General features: G+C 38.7%; 1 protein-coding gene across 5 annotated transcripts in view; it reads right to left on the minus strand.

Annotated features, from left to right (window-relative positions):
• Positions 1-18,670, minus strand: part of RNF111 (ring finger protein 111) — a 66,709-nt gene that overhangs the window by 3,501 nt on the left and 44,538 nt on the right. For 3 of the 5 annotated variants that reach the window (XM_068410423.1, XM_068410427.1, XM_068410424.1), the window contains 6 exons: positions 18,245-18,602; positions 16,213-16,338; positions 15,338-15,464; positions 2,592-2,684; positions 1,557-1,652; positions 557-684 (listed from right to left, as the gene is read on the minus strand). In XM_068410423.1, coding sequence (XP_068266524.1) covers positions 557-684; positions 1,557-1,652; positions 2,592-2,684; positions 15,338-15,464; positions 16,213-16,338; positions 18,245-18,602 — 928 coding nt within the window. The remainder of the gene's footprint in view (positions 1-556; positions 685-1,556; positions 1,653-2,591; positions 2,685-15,337; positions 15,465-16,212; positions 16,339-18,244; positions 18,603-18,670) is intronic. The other 2 variants (XM_068410425.1, XM_068410426.1) reach the window with 2 other exon arrangements.

The following is an 18,670-nucleotide window of genomic DNA, read 5'->3' on the forward strand; positions in this document are numbered from 1 at the left end:
ATGAAAACAGAAAAACATTAGTGTTAATAAAGCATTTCCATATCAACATATCCACTGGAAAAACGGCAATGTGGGTTTTGCTATTGAGGTGTCTATTCTTGTGCATGTGTGTGTTTTTCCAGAAGTTTCACTAGCCTTTCCAGTTAAACCTGCATTTTGTCTAGTTCCAAGAAGAAATGGATATGGGCAATAAAGTCAAGCACCAGCTAGCTTCTGCTGTATTACACTGACTTAAACCTGTTATAGCTTAAGTAGCATTACTCCAGAAAAACTAAAATTGACAGTCCTGATTCATTCAGGGTATCAGCTTGGGCTCATGTTGTAAGACAGACAGTCAGCTTATGGAAGACCATAAGAAAATATCCTATGTTCTACCCAAAGACAATACAGACTAACAATGTGTGTTTTCAATTGCAACTTGTCTTTTTTATTGGTTCAATGTCTTTAATTGTAACTGCCAACCTAGGGAGTATTGCAGAGTAATGTACCATATTCAAGTATGGTCTCAAAGCCAGAACATTAACATTATATTCTGATATTCAGTGGTACTATTTACCTGACATCTTCACCTTCCTCCAATATAGACAAACAGATGGTACACTTTTCCTCTGTGTCTTCTTCTGTTCCTTCCTCCCCATCTTGTTTACAGTGTAGTTTCCTCTGTGAGAACCAATCAGTTGTTACCTTGTTAGTAGAGATGACATTATTGACAAACTGAGTAAAATTTGTTTTTAATACACATTCAACACATACTTCTTTGAAAACATTTCATAATTTTTATTCAAATGTATTTGAACCAAAATGAACCAAGAACTAGCACTTGGAGCAAAATCACAGGACATTTCAGATTTATTTAACTATTGTTAATTACAAAAGTCTACTGGACTGTGAATATATGAATTTCTTATTGTTGCAACTAGTCCTTTTACTTGTGATCTATCTATAAATGTCTTCAGTTCATTCATGAAGAGGCAAAAAGAAAATTCTTTCAAACCTAGTATCTTAAGTCACTATTCATCAAGTGTTAAAGAACACTATGTAAAATGAGGATGGGATTCTATATTATGGTATAATAAACTGCAACTGAGAGACAAGTTGCCAAAATTCTGTACCAGATTCAAAACTTCCTAGTATCCCAGAGTCTTCCTAAGGTGATCAGAGTAAAGGTTAAAATGATTCATACCGGGGAGGTAAGCACCATGAACAATTTATTGCAAAAATGAAGTCTTACTTTATTTGATATGTTCTCACCAGTCTGCTGACAATTTAGCTACTACCAATAGTTATTTCATTGTTCACAAGGTTATTCATAATTGTTGGACAAGTTATGAAATCATATCAGAACACTTTTGTTTATCACATTACAGTAGCTCTTTAGGGACCAAATTTTTCATCTTCTTTGTGAAAGAAGTGGCATTGTGAGCTTTGCTTACAATCCTTGAAATTGCAAGATACAGAAAACACACACTCTTTGAAGCCAACATTTTTGCAGATTTAAGCGAAACATAAATGTCAAAGAAATATTACAGACAGGCCACAATTTGAGAAATCCTCACCTTTTTGTATTTATGTGGATATGTGCATCTTTCTATAGTTCCCTGTGTTGCTCCACGATTAACATTGCCTAATCGTTCCTCCAAGTGAATCAGCTCCTAAAAAAATATCAAGGAACGAACAGTGTAAGAACTGTTATTTCAACTACCTTGAGTAAATATTAATTTTATTCTAACCCATTTGCAGAATGACAAACTCTCAATTCCCAATTTATTCCAATACAGGTAAAGCAAAAAAAAAAAAAAAGAGTATGTTGTGTGGGAAAAGGATGGGTTTCTGTAGAAAAACCCACACAACACTGCCCAGTATTTTAAGTTATAGGGAAACACTTTTACTACTAAAAACATCAGAAATTGTTTGTCAGCTAGGAATGGTTATCAGTATGTTCACACGTATTTGAGCGTCTAATGAGGAAAATGCCATTAAAATGCACTATGTAAACATTTGCTAACAGTTAAGGCTTAGAAGGAAAAAAAAAGTTGCTTACGTTGAAATACAACGACTGATTTATTTTTCTCCAGCAATGAGTTTATTAGAACCATGAGATGTCACTGAAGATGTTTTCAGTGGACTAGGTCATTAACTCTCTGCATCTGATACCTTTTATTTTCTCTTTTTTTTTTTTTTTTCCCCTTCCCTCAGTTTTAGTTCCTGCACTACATAAACAGGACAGCACTGTTAGAGTTGCCAAGTTTCACCCTCGCTGGGAGGATCCTGGCACTATTATTCAGACACACCACTACCTTCTACCAACATATCATGTGAATACTACATCCTTCTAACTGGGCTGGTGGGCAGAGCAAAATGTACTGTCAGTTAATAACCACCTAAGCCTACATTGCCCAGGAGACCTTTTATCAACTGATGTTTCAATATGCTTTTATCCCAGTTCACAATAGTGAGGCCATTCTGTAAATAAAGGGTATTTTCTTTATAATTCTTTTACATCTATATATAGAACTAGCCCTACCATACACCCTCCCCATATTCCCTCATGACACATTTTGACATATATCTAGTTTTATTCTATTACAAACCTCAAAATTGCCCCTGAAAGGGCCTCTGAATGATGTTCCATCCAATCCCGATGAAATGTAACGGATGTGAGGGTAGCCCGCCATGTCTGGTACCTATTCAAACAGCAGACGTTAAGTTAAACCTATTCAGAACAGTTTCTGCATTTTACTGTTCACTTTTTTTGTAAAATTTAAGATCCTTTTGCTTTTATTGAATCACTTATTATTTCTACTCCTCAGTGTGAGCATACAATTCCAACTGACACCACCACTTTGAGCTCTCTAAATATAACCAGAAGCAAAACAGAAGTGAGACTAGATCCTCTGTTATAATCTCTCCGCATCTGCACTATATATTGCTTTGTCTCACTTCCCAAGTCGCAAAATCTCAACTTACTTTGCATAAACTGTGGTAAGTATCTACCTGTTTTTGTAAGCAAAACACCTAAAAGCTACGCATGAAGTTACAAAAAGGACTGGCTATAGATTCTCAAATGTAAGTTTTTGGTACCACAGAAGAAACAAGACTAATACTCAGTCTGGAAAAAACAGCCAATATCCTTATCTTACCCAAAACAACTGAACATCTTCAGACACTTCAAATTTAGAGGCAGATAGAAAAAGTAAAACTCAAAACTCGCATCTAAAGTCCCAGGCAACTCTGCATACACTCCATATTCACGCATCCACTGACTTCCTTGCTTATTAAAAGATACAAGCAGTGAACAAAATACCAGTGTCCAGTGATATACCCTACAGGCACTTCAAGCACCAGCGCTTTTCATACAGGAAAGCAGAAAGGTCATTAATACACCAAGGACCACCTTCACAGCAGGGCTTCTGTGTTCCATTTTTACCGCCACAAGATGAGTGAACAATGGTAGTGACTTTTTGTGAGAAACACACCAGCAGCAATTTTTAGTGAACAGGAAAAAAAAAACAAATCACACGATCAGCAGATTCAGTTTACTTAATCATGTAGAGTGCACTGGTACAAGGACTGTAAGCAGCAGTTCATCTGGAAATAACGTTAAGTACTTAAGTACTATCTTCCTTTCTGTGCTATTGGCTGGTATTATTCATGAAGTCAGGTATTCATGTGTGACTTTTTTTATTTCCAGCAGACACTTCTAAGCTTAGCATATGTAAAGGTGTAAAACTGAATTAATGCATTGTGAGAAAGCACAGGCCTAGACAAAGTTACTCGCATAAAGTAACAGACCAATAAGCTACCTTTCTATATTTTTCAAATCCAATCTGGTAACTAAAAGCTGACAGGAATAGAAAATATTTCTCTGCCTTAAATAATTTTTTTCACAGAAGAAATCCAGAATCTGATCATTTAAAAGCAATTTACATGGTGCTTGTTAAATGATGACCACGTAGTGCCAATATAAGCCACAAATACAGCCACAATATTAGTATTATATTTTTACAAACCAAGTAATAGAAATGGAAGATTTTACTTTAAGAACATTTCCAGAATCCTAATATGGACGGTGCCTCTCTCATAAGCAGCCTAAATATCTGTTAGCCTGGTACTAATTACAGCTGGGGATGGGAAACAAGCAGGATAGGATGACTGCTGCAAACTCCAACAGTGTATCAATTTAAAGATCTAAGTTGTTACGCAATACACAGTGTATTTACAGACATTATATACTAATGCATGAATTCAATATGATTGCAAACATAGATTATCACAAGATATGTATATTCATCTGCATACCTAAACATTTCACATAAGTAGCATCTGTTGGTGTCACAGGTCTTACTGTTTGACAATATAAACTGTGGCTATAACAAAGGAATTTTGGGAGAGTGCATTAAAAATACGACAATTTCTAAAAACTACGTTGTTAAGAAATCTGTCTCAGATAATCGGTGATTTATGATCCATTCTCCATTTAAGCGTGTAATTCTGCTTTGTCTTCCAATTACAGAAAACACATTTAAAGAACTAGGTCTCTCATCCACGCTATGAACATATTTGTTGTCCCAGGTTTTTACTAGGTGTCCTGGTTTGGCCTAAACCAGGCCGATTTTCCTTTCAGTGATTTTTTGCTTTCAGCTAAGTCTCCTCTAAGTAACTGCACTTTCTGAAACTAACTGCATGTTTGCAGACAGTGTCTGCCTCTAGGACTGATAACGCCCAAAGTTTGTAGTTATCGCTGAGGCACCGGTAGGGATGTTGTGCAGTAAGGCTCTTGCTGTACTTATTCTTAGAGAAACCAAGGTCACTGCTGAATTCCTCACTGCTTACGAGTGAAGAGCCGAAGGGGGGTTGCAGCTGCAGCGGGGAGCAGACAGGGCAGGTGACCCAAAATTGACCAACGAGGGTATTCCATCCCACACACGTCATTCTCGGTATAAAGGGGGGGGATCACGAGGGTCTCGCTCTCTTTCTGCTATGGCCAGTGTCCAAGGAGGACTCCGTCTGTTTTCCTGCTGCCCCCGATCCCGATCCGTGCATCCCTGAATCCAGCTCTCGACCGTCGCTAGGCCCAGCCTGGGCCTTCCCGGAGCCTGCCCTGCAGTGCCGGTGGTGACGTGGCTGACTTCAGGGGAGCTCAATCTTGGTTTTGTATATATATTTGTATATATTTGATTATTTCTATTATTATTATTATACTCTTTTTCATTATTATAGTTTATTAAAACTGTTTTAACTTTCCAACCCGGAAGTCTCTCTCCCTTTTCCCTTTCCCTTTGGGGGGAGGGGGGGGATAACAGAGGGCATCTGCCACAGGTTTAATAGCTGGCCCAGCTTTAAACCGTGACACTAGGCATAGACCTGGTCAGCATCACTTGGAAGTTTCCATTGCCTGTTACTACATACATTGCGAATTGATTGCCTCCACTCAGAGGAAAGTGAACTCCTGACAAAACCTAACCCAAGTCACAGGAGTGACTTTCACTGCTTGTTTTTCTGATTCACCAGGATTTGAAAAGAGTCTGTTGGAAAACAATGCATCTGATGGTGCAGATACTGCATCATTACAGGAGCTGTAAAGTCACAGGTGTATTGCTGTAATGCAATAATTACAGTTCCAATTCCCTCAAAGGTCAGAGTTTACCAACTGCAGTGACATGCACCTGGACAGGTCTCCCATTTGGAACAAATTCTGCTACTGGAGACTATCTATTTAAGAAACCTACTAAATTTAAATTTTAACGCTACAAAACCAACGAAGAATTTCTCAGAGTACATACCACAATGAACTACTTAAGACAACAGCAATATTGGGTGGGACAGTACATGTTCATGATAATAAACGGGCCTTTGTATTATCCTGATGGGGAATGGCATCACACCTCTGCAAAATTATCTGAACACATATTATGTACAGGCTCTTTTATAAAATATTGTGAGAGCACAGCTTACATTTCTGGCCAAGTAAAACACTGCATTGTGAAAAACTGTCTCTCTAAGAAAAAAATAGCTCTTTTACGCCTGCAGAATAAGCAGTCTAACATCACCAGATTTTAACTAATTACATTTGTGACTACAAGCTGCAGGAAAGATGGGCAAGGGAGAACTATCAACAATGCCCAACTAAGAACAGTCTAACCAAAATCCCTTTGACAGTTACCTTCAAGCTTCAAATGCAAAGAGAAGATTTCAGCTGTCTTGAAACAGCTTCACACACAAAGCGAAGTGTGTTTCCAGTAAGTTTTCATATTGAACACAAGAAAAAAGGAAAAGCTTAAAGCTAATGAAGAAAGTAAAGAGTTAAAGGTAATGCCAGTCTGCACTAAGTGCTTGTATATATTCTTTTGGATACAGTCAGATTATAATATACACTTTAAAGCAATATACTCTGGACCTGCAAATTCCAGTACAAGTTTGCCAAGAACTGTTTGTTTCCTGTACAAGTATCATCTGATTCTGGTTTTGCACTTTCTATTAACGCTTCCCACTACCACAAAAATTTGCAGCAATTAAAAAATTCAATGCTAAGTCTGAACCATTTACAACACAAACATTCTGAGATAGTTTGAAATGGCTAACCTGCAGGAAAGATTTTCTTCCTTGTTACCTTCCTTTTAACACCTTCCATCTTTCCAGGATCTTTTTGCCTTTCAGTTGCCACAGTCAATGAAGAGATTATTCCATTGTATGGTACTACTTATCTTGTCCATCCCAACCTTTTATTCAATGATTCACACTACGTATGATCTTCATACAGATTAAAACAAATCCAAACAATAAGCTTATCCAGGTAACCACTTAGGCCCATATCAATACTCGAAAAGAAGTAAAGCTGATTATTAATAACTTAATAAACCAAATTCAAACAAGGAAAAGTTGCAGTTTTCATAGAGAGACATTATGCAAAGGAACAAGTAATGCATGCTGCATAGCTAAAACCTAACTGTATCTGTGTCTGAGTGGAACGTAAGATGAGCGCTCTTCAATAGCCTATATTCTACAAAAAACTGAAGAAGTAATTCATGTTTATATTAAGAAAAAAATAGCAGCTGCATTACAAAAGTCCATTTTCTTATTTGAAAAATGCAGTTAAGTTTGATGCAGCTAATCAAGGCTATTTAAAACCTAAAGTTCACCTTGAACTACTATAGCTACATTAAGTTACAGCTAAGCGTTCAGATATTTTACAGGAAGTTTGTTAGGTTTTTTTTTTGTACAGAACAGTTGCATCTCCTAGAGCTGTGATACCTGTATGACTACACTCTGAATAATATTATTCTGACTAGCACACATATACCATAATGTACTGGGACCTACTGGCCTATACCTCCAAATCCCTCCCAATTTTTGCAACTAAGTGTAAAGATGGCCTCAACCACTCTGAGTCATTCAACAGTTAAAGGAACAAAACAGTAAGGCTCTGAAATAGAAAAAAAAAAGTGGGGACAGCATATGAAAGCTGGATGCATAACACCTGAGAGAGGTTAAGTTACCATAAGTTCTGGGTTTTTTGTTTGTTTGTTTGTTTTAAATTATGATACAGAGATCTCCCTCTAACTGGCAAGCTGCAGTCTGGGTTCACAGATGAATTAAGGAGATGAATCTAGAGATTTATTACACCATAGCTAGTAAACAGCAAAGTCCAGATAATTCCGCCCCCCCCGAAATTCACTATCAACAAGGCACTATTCAAAAAGGCAGAAAAGCTGGAGTCGAGACTGGAACAGCATATCCCAGGAACTTCTTTGATTAACAGGCAGATGAAACAATTTGAGAGGCATGTAGATAGCCTCCATCATTTAAGATGTATTTTATAAAATAGAAACAAAAAAAAACCCCAACCAAAAAAACCCATAAAAAACCACCCATCACCAAATCTCACTACTATGAATAATATGATCTGAAAATTGTATCTATGACAGCTTTGCGTGTTGTAAAAACAACAAGCTGAATAGAATACTCTATCAGTGGCAGGTTTATTGCTAAAGTTTTAAATAGTCAAAATCCCAGATGAGTAGTAGTTACTTATTCAACTAAAACAAGAGTAAAGGTATACTAAGTTAAAAGGCACAAAGGGAACACTTCTCACTTCAGGTCTATATTCCATTTAAAATTTAGTTATCAGTGTAGAGCTGAAGAGATTTTGGTTTTCTTCTTTGATTATTAAGAGGAGAAGATGGAAGGGGGAAGAAACAAGACCTTCCAGTTTTAACCTTCCACCCCACCCTCCATTAAATGACAAAAAGGAACCAGTCCAGTTCATAAAAATAACTTTTTCTTTAACAGAGCAGATTTTAAATATCAAGCATTGATTTTTTTTTTTTGTGTCCTAGTAACAAACTCATTTACAGCAAGTTCCTGTTTCAAAACTGAACTAAATTACAGTTTCTAAATGAATGTCTGCAGACTTTTGGAACTTTATAGCAAATAATGCATTATTCTCCATTCTTCTAATACTTTCTTATTTTTTGAAGCCTGAAAAATGTTAGAAATATTCTCATCTCAACTACTTTTACAGCTAAACATAACATTCTGGTCATTCAGGTAAATCGATAACATCTGGAAAACATGAGACACAGGAGAGCCAGCAGTATAGAGAAGGGGACCATTTCAGGGTATCCTCAGGCCAAATTCAGAAACAACTCCTGGAGATTTCTTTTTGGACTTTTCCCCTTCCAGATTTCACTACAAACTAGGATGCCTTTTCTTTCCTGAAGCAACAGAAGAACAGGAGTTCTGCTTGGATATGCATTAAAGCCCTAAGTATGGTTTGCCTATTCAGAATTATGGCTGGTACACAGTTCATTATGAAAAAGTCACGTTCCTTTTAACATCCATCTCAGCCTATTAAATTATGGAAATTCCCATCCTGTCCAACCAGATGTGATAACTGGTGTTGGGCACTCTGAGTCAGAGACTTTCATGAACAGTGCCAGAAGAGCAGCCAAAGTCACTCGGAGTAAACAGAAACTGAAGTGGCATCTAACAACAAGCACCGGCATCAGACAACAGAGGAACAGATAAAGCCTCTGCCTCCTGTGTCTTTCTTGTCTGATGTTTCATTAGTTTTGCCATGCACTGATCTTTAGTTGATTCTTCCTAAAAATGTTGTTCAGGTTCGCAGAATGGATATTTGTCCAGAACGGCATTCATCGTAAAAATCACTTTGACAGAAGATCATTCCTCAGCACATACATGGCATTAAAGCAGTACCGATGGGAACACAAACTACTCTAAGCAGGATCACACTTAACAAAGTAATTGTGTTAAATCAAGGAGGGAAGTAGCTTAATCCTTGTCTACATAGATATGAAGAAAGCTCTTTTTAAGTACTTCTAGTCTAGGATTCCTCCTGAAGCAACATTTAAACAGGCAAAAGTTTCTTCAACCAAGCTAACAGAAAAGGAGATTTTGTTTCCTCCACCCTCTATTTGGACTGTCAAAGTGTTGAACACTAATTATCTTCCCCAACACATCTTTATTATTGTATCTCCCTGATGATTAAAACTGCAATCTACATTCCAGCACTGACTAGATGAAGATCAGGTTATCTGCATCCAATTAAAACCTGAAATTGACATATCAGAGTACTAGTGTCATTAAAGCCCAAATAATCCATTATGCCCTTTATGGTCTGGCAGTTGTTAGATGTTTTAGTACTCCAGAACACACAGGAAAAATGCACACTGCCTGTTGGGCAGCATGCTATTTCAGAAAGGGGATTCAACACAAATGAATTTTTTAGTTCAGCTACTGCATGAGTTACTTTAAAAGACCTCCCCACCCCCCAAATTAAAGAACATCAACATTTGATGACATCTGCATCAAGAATACAACTAATGAGCCTTGTAAATTTCTATTTAGTACCCTCTGTACTTACTGAAAGAAGAAAGCACTCCTCGTAACATTAACCATTTAGCAGAGGGACTCTAAACACAGTTCAGCCTCTCCCTCCCTGCCCCTATTCCTAAAGTTACAATGAAAAAACCCAGGTGACAGCTGCAATTAATCTGTTGCTCTAAGAAAAACTAAAATGGCACTTTTGTTTAATATCCAGTTAAGTTTGTTAGAAGAAAAACTTCACTGAGTACTTGCTCTATATTCAAAGTCAATATTGCTGACAGATCTGCTGTACTCTCACATACATGCAAATAAAGAAAACTTTGGCTTTCATTAGAGTAGAATCATCAAAAGGCATTTGTAATGCTTTGAAGTCATTGCATATGCACATATGCACAACTTCTAGTAGTGCTCTAACCTGCCTTTATGTTCTTCTAGTGCACTTCAAATTAGTTAGAGACTCAGAACACAACTTCAAAGCCATAAGACTTGATCTGATCACAGCAAGGTTCAAAACAGATCCCAAACATTTAAGTACTGCTTACAGCAGTCTATACACTGTAAAACATGCTGTCAGTACAGTGTGTACAAAAACTCAAAATACAAACAACTTCAATTCCATTTCATCCAGAGATTCATGAATTACTGTTATGAGGATTAGATATCCCTACACAAACACATGCACAAGTTTCTGTAGAGTTAAAGAACCCGATTTCATCTGACACTTTTATCAACTAGTAACAGCAGTTACTGAGCAGAAGGGCAAGACTCCCTGAAGTATTTTGTCACAAATTCAGGAAATTTTTATCACAAATTCAGGTCCCTCCTCAGAGAGGCAAGAGAAAACCTTCTCGGCCCCCCTCACCTTCCCAGTTGCCATTGTACAATAGGTATGGGGCTTTGGGACTTGACGGCCAGGGGAATGAAGATGGAGATAAGGATCCATCCAGTGAGTTGCCCATGGCTTGTCATCATCCCCACATCTTATGACTTCTTCAATTAAGAAGAAAAGGAGGGTAATTGTAGTAGGCGACTCTCTTCTGAGGGGAACAGAGGGGCCCATTTGTCGACCAGACCCATCCCACAGGGAAGTCTGCTGCCTCCCTGGGGCTCGGGTTAAGGATGTTAAAAGGAAGCTCACTGCTCTGGTGCAGCCCTCTGATTATTACTCTTTGTTAGTTATCCAGGTTGGTAATGATGAGGTTGTAGAGAGAAGTCTAAAGGCAATCAAAAAGGACTTCAAGGCACTGGGGCAACTAGTTGAAAGTTCAGGTGCGCAGGTGGTGTTTTCATCAATACCTCAAGTGGTAGGGAAAAACACTGAAAGAGGGTGGAAAACACACCTGATTAAAACATGGCTCAGAGACTGGTGCCACCGTCGGAATTTTGGGTTCTTTGATCATGAGGAAGTTTATATGGCACCTGGTCTGCTGGCGACAGATGGAGTACATCTGTCTCATAGGGGAAAAAGGATCCTCGCACAGGAGTTGGCGAGGTTCATTGAAAGGGCTTTAAACTAGGCTTGAAGGGGGAAGGGGATAAAACCAGACTCACTAGAGATGAGCCTAAGGACAGCCTTCAGACTAGTGTCCTACTCAAGGTGGATAATGGTGGTACATGGGGCAATAACAACACAGGGCTCACTAATAAGTTAGCAACCACAGAAGTGGCCAGGAATGGTCAGATAGCAAGAGTGAAAACTGGTGGCTTAAATCCCTCTCTGAAATGCTTATACACCAATGCACGGAGTATGGGAAATTAGCAGGAAGAGTTGGAGATCTGCCTTAGATTGCATGACTATGATATGGTTGCGATCACTGAAACATGGTGGGACAGCTCCCATGACTGGAATGTTGTCATGGATGGCTACGTACTATTTAGGAAAGACAGACCAACAAGGCGAGGCAGTGGTGTTGCTCTTTATGTCCAAGAGCAACTGAAATGTATTGAGTTCTATCCAGGGGGGGGAGGTAAAACAGGTTGAAAGCTTGTGGGTAAGAATTAAGGGACAGGCAAAGGGGAGTGAAACTGTTGTGGGGGTCTACTATAGACCACCAAACCAAGAAGAAGATGTTGATGAGGCCTTCTACATACAACTGGAGGTAGCCTCTAGAACACGCTCCTTGGTACTCATGGGTGACTTCAATCACCCTGATATTTGTTGGGAAGCCCACAGAGCTGGACATGTTCAGTCAAAAAGGCTCTTGCAGTGCATTGATGATAACTTCTTAATGCAGGTAGTGGAGGAACCAACAAGAAGAGGTGCACTGCTGGACCTTGCATTAACGAATAAAGAAGGACTAGTTGGGGACATTAAGGTTGGGAACAGACTTGGCAACAGTGATCACGACATGGTGGAGTTTAGTATTTTACAAGGTAGAAGTAGGGCAATAAGTAGGATTACAACCCTGGACACTTCTGCAGGGCCAACTTTGTACTCTTCAAAGATCTACTTGCAGGAATCCCATGGGCTAAGACTCTGGAGGGCAAAGGAGCCCAAGAAAGTCGGTCAATTTTTAAATACCACTTCCTCCAAGCCCAAGATAGATGTGTTCCCTTGAGTAAAAAATCGTGTAGATGTGCTAAGAGACCTGCAGGGATGAGCACGGAGCTTCTGAAGGAAATCTCGTGGAAGAAAGAAATTTACAGTTTGTGCAAGAAGGGTCTTGTCACTTGGGAGAACTATAGGGAAGTTGTCAGGACATGTACGAAGGCAACAAGAAAGGCCAAAGCCCTCTTAGAACTAAAACTGACAAAGGAAGTAAAAGAGAACAAAAAGGGCTTCTTCAAATATATCAATAGCAAAAGGAAGAACAGGGAAAGTGTGGGCCCTCTGCTGAATGAGGTGGCAGCCCTGATAACCGAGGATGCAGAGAAGGCAGAGATGCTGAATACCTTCTTTGCTTCGGTCTTTAATCCTAAGACTAGCCCTTGTGATCTCCAGACCCTGGATGTAGTAGAGGAAGCCTAGAGAAGGGAAGACTCTCCACTAGTCAGTGAAGACTGGGTTAGTGATCAGTTACGAAAATTGAATACACGCAAGTCCATGGGCCCTGATGAGATGCACCCAAGAGTGTTGAGACAACTGGCTGATGTTGTTGCTCTACCACTCTCCATCATTTTTGCAAGATCATGCAAACAGGAGAGGTGCCTGAGGACTGGAGGAAAGCCAATGTCACTCCAGTCTTCAAAAAAGGCAAGAAGGAAGATCCAGCAAACTACAGACCAGTCAGCCTCACCTCCATGCCTGGAAAAATGATGGAGCAGCTCATTCTGGAGGTCATCTCTCATCACATGGAAGAGAAGAAGGTTATTAGGAGTAGTCAGCATGGATTTACCAAGGGGAAATCATGCTTGACTAGCCTGATAGCATTCTATGATGTCGTGACTGAATGGGTAGATGCAGGGAGACCAGTGGATGTAGTCTACCTTGACCTTAGCAAGGCGTTTGACAGTTTCCTATAACATCCTCGTAAGCAAGCTCAGGAAGTGTGAGGTAGAAGAACAGACAGTGAGATGGATTAAGAACTGGCTACACAATAGAGCCCAAAGAGTGGTAATCAATGGTGCCAAGTGCAGCTGGAGACCTGTAACTAGTGGAGTCCCCCAAAGATCAGTGCTAGAGCACAGGAAGTTCAACCTCAACATGAGGAAGAACTTCTTTACTGTAAGGGTTACAGAGCACTGGAACAGGCTCCCCAGAGAGGTTGTGGAGTCTCCTCCTCTGGAGACTTTCAAGACCCATCTGGATGCGTTCCTGTGTGACCTGCCCTAGATTGGTCCTGCTCTGGCAGGGGGGTTGGACTCGATCTCCAGAGGTCCCTTCCAACCCCTAACATTCTATGATTCTATGAAATACTTACGAAGATTCTCTATCACAGCTTTCTTCCATTCTACTGCTAAAAAGATGATAAACAGTGGGGTCCCAACTACTTGCTTGTGTAACATTTTAGTTGTAGAAAAGTTAAAATACAGTTAAAAGTTTCTCATCACACTGTAATATAAGGATCAGCTGAACTCTGAAGTTTCTAGAAACTTCACAGCAATAGTGGAAATAAATGCCATAATTGGTTTCTTAGCCCTGATAGAAAATGAGATAAAATAGGCATACGTTTAACTTGCTGCCTCCTAACTGCAATCGCAGTTCCCTGAACTAATATTAGAAGGGCCCTTTCTCTTCGAGAATCTAAAGCAACTGATGTTATCCGATACAGTACAACACATGCAATAAACATGAGAGAGGCAAGCCATTTTTCATCCACTTGAAAAAACCAGACACCTATCTGAAGAAAAATGCAGAAAATCTTCATTTGAATAGATGATACACAAGAGAGAAGGTTATGCAGAAAGAATCTTGTTGGCTATGCTAAAATACCAAATTCTACAGACTGCTCTAGAAAGTCTGTGGTAAGTATGCAAGCTGTACATCAATGAATTACCAACCCTGATGTATCAGGGAAGTACTTGAGGATTATCATCATGTTTGTTGGTCAAATAGCAAGGAACAAGCAATGTAAGATCGGACTGTGAAGAGACAGCTATTACAGTATTGGTTGTAAATTTACAGTTCAATCCCTAGATGTCAATTCTGGCTATTAACAGAGGAATTTTGGATGGACAAGACTTGCAGGTTGATTTTTAATTACAATTTTAGCATTTGTTTACAGATGAGCCCACAATTTTGATTAGATTATCTAGCTTTAAGAGGGTTAAATAACATGGGTTAGCCACACAGAATACCACATAGAAATACTAAACATACTCCATTAAACTAAATTTGTCTCTATGAATTTTCATTAAACAAAATTAAGAATATTTTAAATAAACCTACAAACATTCTTCCAAAATAATACTCTGTAAAAGTTAGAGAATTATGCTGATTTTCCTTGGTTTTCTATTGTAGATTTAAAATAGTTATGTGTAACAAGGGCCTAGTTTACCCTCACACTTCCTGTTGCTTGTAACACTTCACACTACAAAATTATATACTTTATCACACAGAATTAGGTTGATGAACACCAAATATTATTTGAAAACAACCAAATCTCTAGATGGAATTCTAGCTGTGCTGTATACACATCTTAAAAATAAAGCACCAGTGCTAGTCCTCATGCACTGGGTGGAAAGTTGGTACTTTTAACAAGCCAAAACTCATTAAAGAAGAATCTGAACTTTAAAAATCAGATGCAGAGGGTCAATGCATTGCAATGCAAGTGACAATTTAATTCAAATATATTTCATTTTGCAAGAGCTGAAGTTAGAAATGTTAGTGTCCTAAACTGTTTTCTCTTATTAGACACGAGCCTGCTCTAGCTCCCCATCTGGGAGCAACACACAGAAACACTGGAGTATTTTCTTCTTCAGCTGAACCACTAACTTTTGCAGCAATGTACACGTGTCCAATTAAATACAGTAAACCTTAAAATAATTCCCCTGACAAACAAAATAATTACAATGAGCAACAATCATCATTTTTCATAAGCTATCCCCTTACCATTAGAGGAAGGGCCCCTATTTGCAAGTGATGAAGTCGAGGAGGTGCGTGGTAGTGGGCCAAGTGAGGATGCAAGGGCCCTGGAGGGTAAGTAGCTGCAGTCACACCAGCTTCAATTCCCAGTTCCCTGTCACATGAAAGAAAGTGGCATTACAGTAAAGGTACATCCTGACTCCTAGACACAATTCCACTGCTTTGGAAAGCATACAACACAGCACAGCTACCACAACAGTTTTATGTAAGAATTTTTTTTAAACTTATTTAAACTTTGCTAAAGAATCATCTTAATCCTACCACAACCAGAAGTTGTTTTTAAATAAGCTGTGAAGATTAGTATGATAAATCAGTAGAGACAAGTCCACATTTATTGTGCCCAGGAATATTATCAGTGTGGAGTCTTCTCTGTAGCTCATGCTGTGTGAACAGCAGCTGTCACACATGCACCTCTTCCCTAATGGTCAAAAGTATCTTTTTTAAATAATAAATGTATTGTGGAACTTAAATGTAACCTTCATGAGTGGGCCTGATGCAATTTTAAATAAGTTCAGACAAACAAGGAGAGAGAGAAATTAGTTTGTAACTCAAATACAAACCTCTATTCTACAAAGAACATAAATACAAGAATAGTCTTCAGCAACATTTTATTTGCCTATTTTAAAATCAATTCTTGAAATAACTACCTAGAGTCAGTAACACTTAATTCCATTTTAAAAGCAATGGATAAAACCCCCTAGAAATATCAACATCTACGAATTTTAAACTACAGGCGCATGCAGCACTTTTTGAAATCACTGCCAGCCTTATCAGCACTGTGATCAGCACATTACGGTCTTCTGTCCTGAGTCCCAAAGATTAAATAGTATCTGATTACTAACCAGGCAGATCTCTCTGGAGCTTGTCGAGGATGGGAAGACATTGTCTGAGGCACATGAATGTGATGCCCGTGACCATAATTGGGATGCATTCTGTGAGGATGCGGAGGAGGCCGTTCATGAGCACGTCTAAACAACATAAAACAGCAACAGTTAATTTCACATACTTGTTAGTATCAAGAAAGCAACATCCATAGTCAAAACGTTACAGACTGAATTACTGGAATGCATTTAAAATAAAAAAATAAAACTCCACATACAGTATTTTAATTTCAACTTTAGATATAAATTGGAAATTAATTATAATACAGATTTCATATTCAAAGACAAAGCCAGCTTCAGCTACTGTGATCTGCCCTTCACTTGGCAGAGGTGACTACAGAAGGACTGACAGTGTTTAATCCTAACCTCAACCTGCAAGTAGGAAAGCAAAGGCAACGATGGTCATGTTGAGATTCATAGTCTTACAGCTATGCTGCAGTTTATTTCTAGTAAAACTATACCAGCAAAAGTAATTAGGGGAAACTTAATACACTAATCAGAGGACATTTTCCTTGAAACATGTTTGCATCATAGCTCAAGTAATAAGAGCACATAGCTTTTTCCATGCCAGTTGGTATAGAACAACTACAGGTTTGGAAAAAATCTCCAAAAAGACCTGCTGGTTGACTTCTGTTACTTTACCACTTCACAGTTACAGAAACAAATTGATTGGTATTTTTCTTCCCATTGCTTTCAATGCAGAAAGTGTTTTGTTTTTTTAATTCAACCTAGAAACTTAGATTTTGCCAAAAGCAGTACACTGTCTTCAGATCCAGCACCACCTTGAACTACCTGACAAAGCAGACTATAGACATTTTGTAAATTTACATGTCTAGAGAAGTAAAAAGTTACTTAACAAGAAACTATTCTAATCACTGTAAATTGACACTTCTCCAGAGAAATCTGTCAACCTTGTATAAATTATGTTAGAAGTATTAGTTTTCTGTAATGGTACAGACCAACTTGGGAACTGACCTATCAGCAGAACCTACTCCTAATCTCATCTACCTTCAGTTTATCAAATAACTATGGGGAAAAATCTGGAAGAATGTATTTTCATTAAAAAAACATAGCAAAACTACCTCCATAGTTCCATAAAAAATTGAATGGCATGTAGGCCCATTTTTCCTAAAATTAGTCTTAATTTAAAAGAAACACATTTGAAATAATTTGCATGAAAGTAAAACTCCTAGGCTGTCTATCCCACAATCTTAGTATAAAGTGGGTGATCAGATTTAAAATAAACAGAAAATCCATATGTTATACAAATGCAGTGCACCCTCATACACTGCCTTTTGCACATTTTGTGGCCGATTACAAGATCCTAAGGAAGTTATAGCTGTTGTACCCACACTCAAGACATGACAGCGAGAAGAGGACTCTAACCATTCTCTACTTCCAATCCTGGACAAGCTACATCTCAACATCGGTCACATTCTTGTACAGATATTATTCAGTCTCTTCCTTTTCTTCTAAAGACATAAAGGCACAGTAAGCATAAAGGCTAGGTCAGCATCTAAGGTTAAATCTGAATTAAACCTGGTAAACTGTCTCTTATAATAAATTGTTCATTTTATTTTAAAGCATTAGTTCGATAAAAAGAATCTTAATGGCATCAACAAGGCAAAACACACTGTCAAGGAACACATTTGGAAGGAGCTTATGATGTACTTTCTAGGCTGTCCAGCTTGAAAAGAAATTCCTGCCTGTTATCTGGAGAATGAGCAATGGGCAAGAGAAACATAAGCTTCCCTTCTCTTCCATGCCCCATCTGTGCCTTACCTGGAGACACTGTTGAGAGATGTAATGGAACAGGTTCAGTCTTAATGCTCACTCGACTGTGACAGTATGTAAAGACACTTCTTACCGTGGTTTAATACTAAGAGTTCCTAACCATGCAATTAACAGTTTGAGATTCACGTGCAACATTTTACAAACCTGAGGGAAATGAATTATATGTTTAGATATTGTTCTGAGTACATTTGTGACATACGTTGGGTGTTGCATCATTCTTCTTCTCTGGACCTCCATCCTCTGGATCACTTCATGAGGATGTAGCCTCTGTGCTGGAGGTGCTGTTGCAGGAATGTGATGAGATATAGGCTGGTGTGTTGCAGGAAGATGCTGTGGTATTGGAGCAGCTGCACTGGCTAAAGGATGAGTTGGTGGTGGAGGTGGAGGTGGAACAGGATGAGAAGATGCATGAGAGGAGATAGAAGGATGGAAGGGATGCACTGGATGAGGGATAACATAATCTACTTGAGGTGGAGGTTGTGGCTGTGGAGGAGGATTTCCATGAGAGTGAGGACATGCAGAAGCTTGATGGTGAAGAGGTCTTGTCAAAGAAGCATCTGCAATGTAAACATCAGGTGCTTTTAATTTGGTCAGTAGCAGGTTTTAACTTAAATTTATTTTTAAA

The sequence above is a fragment of the Nyctibius grandis genome, chromosome 11 (genome assembly GCF_013368605.1).
Source record: "Nyctibius grandis isolate bNycGra1 chromosome 11, bNycGra1.pri, whole genome shotgun sequence".
In the NCBI taxonomy this organism is placed as follows: domain Eukaryota; kingdom Metazoa; phylum Chordata; class Aves; order Nyctibiiformes; family Nyctibiidae; genus Nyctibius; species Nyctibius grandis.